General features: G+C 38.7%; 1 protein-coding gene across 2 annotated transcripts; it reads left to right on the top strand.

Moving 5' to 3' along the window:
- Positions 1–213: 213 nt before the first annotated feature.
- On the top strand, positions 214–5,308 carry LOC104110464 (uncharacterized). 2 transcript variants are annotated; one of them, XM_009619966.4, is made up of 4 exons: positions 214–594; positions 1,978–3,217; positions 3,365–4,234; positions 4,878–5,308. In XM_009619966.4, exons 2-4 carry the CDS (start codon positions 2,066–2,068, stop codon positions 4,926–4,928), a joined length of 2,073 nt encoding a protein of 690 aa, XP_009618261.1. In that variant the 5' UTR covers positions 214–594; positions 1,978–2,065; the 3' UTR covers positions 4,929–5,308. The 2 variants fall into 2 exon arrangements, with proteins under 2 accessions (XP_009618261.1, XP_009618262.1); XM_009619967.4 differs by having other exon boundaries at positions 214–637.
- Positions 5,309–5,554: the final 246 nt, after the last annotated feature.

Below are 5,554 nucleotides of genomic sequence, written 5' to 3'. Positions count from 1 at the left end.
TAAGTGGCCAATTTTGAAAATAAAACAAAGAAAGGAAAGATGGGTGGGTCTGCCGAATTGGGCCAGTTTCAGCGGCCCAACCTCCATGTCAGCCCAATATCTGACCCGGTCCAACAACCCTTTCTCCCAAGTCACCAAACGACGTAGTTTAACATAAAAACTACGTCGTTCCATTCCCCTCACTTACTAAAACACCCCATCTCCCAATTTCCCTTAGATAGAGCGGACCCCCTCCCTCTTTTACACAAATAAAACCCTAGCCCCCCTAATACCTTCATCCTCTCAAGTCAGCCGCCGCCCCTCTCTTTCTTTTTCTCTACATCACACAAGCCTATTCTATCATCTGGATACACACACGAAATCTATCATCTGATATTCTCACAAACACACACGAAATAGCTGAAAAACAGATCCGAAATTCGAAAATTAAGAAAGAAATCTGTAAACAAAAAGAAAAACAGTGGATTTCAATGGATTTTACATTGGAAGTGATTCAAAGGGCTGGATTTTTTTTTGGCTGATTTGAGAGAGTTCTCCATTTGTTTCTGGGTTTGCAATCTAGAATGAATCTGCAATTTGCTGCTGTTGTCGATTGTTGAGTAGCTGATATCCATTCCTCATTTTAGACCTTTATTTGGTCGTCTACTACTGTTCTGCTATTGTTAGATGCGTTTGCTTATTTTCTATTGTCCTCTATTTGACTATGAATGAATATTTGAGTGCTAATTCTATGAACATGCTAAATCTTGTGGAATCCGGATGTTTTGACTGCCAGATCTGTCTGCTTGTTTCTATCTGTCGATGATTGTTTTTAAAAAAAAACTGAATTAGTCATTAGTTAGTCGTGGGGGATTGTTATCCAAATAGCCGTCCAGATTCAATATTTACCTTTTCTAACCAGTATATATATATATATATATATATATATATACACATCGGCGATTGTTACATTAAGAGATTAGATAAGCGACTATTTGGTGGATGTGTGTGAAATCAAGTTGTGATCAAAACATTACAAAGCCTCGTATGGTCCAAGCCCGAAATCCAACTTGGTGAGCCCAATGTCAAAATTGCAGTTGAGTCTGCTCTTTAAAACCACAAAGGGTAAACATGGAATTTCAGACATAGCATAACAGCCAAGTTGCATTTTATAAAAGTACCCAGGGCCAGGGGCAACAACGAAACCTCCTAATAATAGATGCTTCCATTTGTAAATTGCAATAATTTCACTGTTTTTAAAAAAGCACATTCATTTGTAGAAAAACAAAAAGAAGAAAAAAGTAAATACAGATTCTTTGGTGACCCTCTTCTCATTTCTTCAACTTTAAATCCCACCGCTTGATTTTTTCTTTTATTTAAAAAAATTGAAATTGCCTTTATATATACGGATAAAATACACCTAATTATAAATCTTTTTTTCTGGGTTTTGTCGATTTTGCCTCCTTTTCCTTTCTCAAGTACTTGCCATAGACTATCTTTTTTTCCTTTTTTCTTCTGAATCATTCAATCAATCTCGATATGTTTCACTTATTTGGTAATCTGTTGATTGCTGTGATTTTTTTACTGTTCCATCTGAATTTTGGAAATTGGTATTATTGGGATTGGATTTTAATATTAACTAATTTCATCCATATTTGGTGTTAATTGTGTTTTTGTTGGGAATTATGTTTATTTAGTTAGCTGAATTATTGGGGCTTAGTGCTAATATCTTGATCTAGGGTTCAGGTTTTGATTTTTGGGGTTTCATTTCTGTATTTAGTTAGATCAATTCTTCCTATTTCTGGTATATTTCTGAGTAAAATTGAGTTTTTAAGGTGTGCAATTGTTTAATTTTTGGTTGATTTGATGCCTTATTTGGATAAGCCTATATTAGAATGTTAAGATTTTGTTTGGACTTTGGATAAGCCTATATTAGAATGTTAAGATTTTGAGAGTTCTGATACTAATTTTGGTAATTTTGTAACTGCAAATGGACAGATTTGTAATCTTTATTTGGGCATCCGTTGGGAGACCTTAAAGTAGGAAGGAATCAACATGAGCTTGTAGTAGAGAAAGGGCTGGATCCATGTATAGAGCTTCAGATGAGTCAGATGAGGATTACACAGTTGATGAGTCAGAAGATGGATGTTCTTCTTTTGTCGGAGATGAGTCAGATGAGAGCTTAGGTGAATTTGAAGATGAGGAGGTCGAGGAATTGAAGACGAAGCCGATTAAAAAGGTTGTTCGATCAGGAGAACCAAGGAGAAACAGAAAAGGCACTGTAAGGCCTAGAAAGAGAAAGAGAGTTTCATATAGAGAAGATGACGATGATGATGATGAGGAATTCACACCAGATGGCTTGGATGCAGATGAGGATTTGCCAGTAATGAACGGGATGAAGAATTTGAGCAAGTCACGGTTGCGTAAGGGCACTGCCAAAGATCATGATGAAGAGGATGAGGATGATGAGGATGATGAGGAATTCACTCCAGATGGCTTGGACGAAGAAGAAGATGAAGAAGAGTTTCCAGTATTGAAAGGGATGAAGTATTCAAGCAAGCCACAATTGCGTAATAGCACTGCCAAAGAGCAGAAGAGAACTAGAAATCATAAAGAATTGAAAAGGATCACGAGAAAGAAACCGCAGAACAGACGCCGATTGAAAAGGAAAGCAAGATCTGAAAATGATGAGAAGTTCATAGACGTCGATCCAGTTTTGGCAGAAACGAATAAAAAGAACGCAGGTCAGAGGAGAAAAAGAAAGAGACTAAGAGTAGATTCGGATTCAGATTTTGTTGAGAGTTCTGGATCATCTCACCGTGAGTTTACCATCTCTGAAGAAGAGAGGGAACAAGTCAGAGAGGCTAGCCGATTTTGCAGGGGCCTTGTTACAGCTTGGAGGGGCTCAGCTTCCTTGAAAAATTTACCGAAAGAGGAAGCTCCGCGTCTACAAAGAAAATATCCAGGAAGAAAGGATAAAGAGAAAGTGGATTTGAAGACTGAAGTAGGAAAGCAGATTTGTGGAATATGTTTGTCGGAAGAAGGTAAGAGGACAGTTAGAGGGACATTGAATTGCTGCAGTCATTACTTTTGTTTTGCTTGCATCATGGAGTGGTCCAAAGTGGAATCCCGCTGTCCACTGTGCAAGCAAAGGTTTGTAATGATTAGTAAGCCTGCAAGGTCAGACACTAGCTTTGAATTGAGGACTGTGGCTTTTCAGGTCCCTGAGCGTGATCAGGTATAGTCCTTTTTTCCTGTGGTAAACCTATATATTCATCTAGTTAAGATGTTAGGTTTGATGATTATGAAAATAAGATGTTAGGTTTGAAACACAAAAATACCAGAATTTCTAACTGCAATCAAATGTTTATAATTGTGTTTATAGGTCTATCAACCATCTGAAGAGGAGCTTAGGGGTTACATTGATCCATACGAAAATGTATTATGTACAGAGTGTCAGCAAGGTGGGGATGATGCTCTTATGCTGCTATGTGATCTCTGTGATTCACCTGCACATACTTATTGTGTTGGTCTTGGACATGAAGTACCTGAAGGTAACTGGTACTGTGAAAGCTGTCGGCCAACTGCACTTGCTTCTTCAAACCCACAGAATATGAATCCTACCCCTGATATTAATAGAACAAGCAGCAATTTTTCTATTGGGTCACCCCCTGTAGCCAATGTGAGGGAGACATTTGACCTTAATGAAATGTACGTACCTGATACCCCTTTGGCTGAAGAATCCGGTGGTTTTCAATCTCCCCGAGATGGTCGAGTTGCTTCTCCAGCTTCTGGGGTTGGGGCATCGACGGTTTTTGACCGACGTAGAATACAACGGCAAATAAATCAACTGCTTAATAACAGGAGGAGACAACTTGGTAATGTTAATGGGACCTTGGTTGCTGTATCAGGGAATAGTCTCGTTGGCTCCCAAATTGCTCGAAGCAGGGAATTAGCAACTCAACCTGCTGTAGCACAAAGGGCAGCTCCTCATAGTACATTTTTCCAGGGAAGGCAACTGGAGAGTAATGCTCGTTTATCTCATAATCGGAATATTTTACCTGAAAGGTCAAGTAATTTGAGTGGGCAACTGAATCTGAATGAAGCCTCTACATCATCGCAGAGTTTTTTGGGTGAATTACAAGGTACCGATGCAAGTATCAGCTTGGCTTTGGTTCATCAGCAACTCCATCCCCTCAGTAGCATATCTTATGTGGGGCCTGATACTAGCCCATCTCCTTGTCCATTTAGAGAGGTGAGCTCCTTTAATTGAAAAAGGAACACGTATAATCAACGGTTAGAAGTTACTAAAAGCTAGTCCATAGACTTCAGGTATAGTGGAATGATTAGATTAAACTGTACAGCGATGTGGTTAAGCATAAATCAAGTCTTGTGGTCGTTCACACTCCAATCTTTCTATGCCAGTGAAACATGACTCATGCCTTTTAAACATTTATTTGTGTCCAGGAACTGATCAGAGCCTAGAAAGGTTTCCACTGCTTTGTAAAACGTGCATTTTAGCTTGACTTCTTACACTTTCCGCCACCACTTTTACCAGCTTTGGGTCCGGACGACCCAAGAGCCCGCCACTAGAACCCAACCCTTAAGAGGCTAAGGTCCAAGGGGCCCCTTTGGAATCACTGAATTTGCTTTACTTGTTTTTTTTTGGTACATTAATTTGCTTTACTTGCTAATGAATTTGAATCCAATTTTCGCGGACCAATACATCATATCAATATTTTTAGCTAGCTAACTGAGTATCAAAAAAATCCGTGAATGTTTATGACTTTGATAATTTTAAGCAATTACACCTTCCTAGTATTATTTCTTTTCTTTTTCCCCCTGAAGTTATTGTTGTGATGTATTAGATTCTGAATGAATTGCATGCTTTGATACAGTCTACAGTACCTTCAAGGACATTGCCTAGCACTTTAAGAAGACCATTTTAGCTGCATGTGCGGTGGGACGAAGTTCTCCTTGTGCAGTTCACACCTTAATCTGTAATTATGTTGGAGACCAGCTTGCAATCACTCATAGGGGGTGGAGGACCAGTTATCTTCTTGCTTCTTTTTGTACTTAAGCTACTATAATGGTGGGGGAAATCATGAGTAGGAGACTTATGCTGTTGAAGCATTGGAATTTGATTCGCGTCGTTAGCTCACCATTCTTTCTATCCATTGACCATGCCAGAGAAATCCATTTTGTTAGGATAGCATTTTCTCTTTTATACCTGTATATCCCGTTTTACTGACAAAAGATGCCTTGATTGCTGTTGAAGATATGCCACCATTTTTCATTGTTAATTATTAGCAAATTTGTTATCCGACAATGAGCTGTCATTGTGTTGGGATATGTTGGGATTTTACCAATGATCAAGATGCTTACTAATTGCTGTTTTCTGTAATATAACTGGTTCTTGGTGGCTTATATCCTTAAAAGTTTATTGTTCGCTTATAGTGGCACGGCAACGCTGGCTAGTGCTTTTCTTGATCAGGTTGTTATCCTGGATAGTATTGTCCACAGACAATCGCTACGTTAACTTACATTAAAAGAAATCGTAAAACGCTAAAACCAA

Source organism: Nicotiana tomentosiformis, chromosome 1 (assembly GCF_000390325.3).
Source record: "Nicotiana tomentosiformis chromosome 1, ASM39032v3, whole genome shotgun sequence".
Classification (NCBI taxonomy): Eukaryota; Viridiplantae; Streptophyta; class Magnoliopsida; order Solanales; family Solanaceae; genus Nicotiana; species Nicotiana tomentosiformis.
Note: the sequence above shows the minus strand (reverse complement) of the source record. Positions and strands in the feature narration are given on the sequence as shown.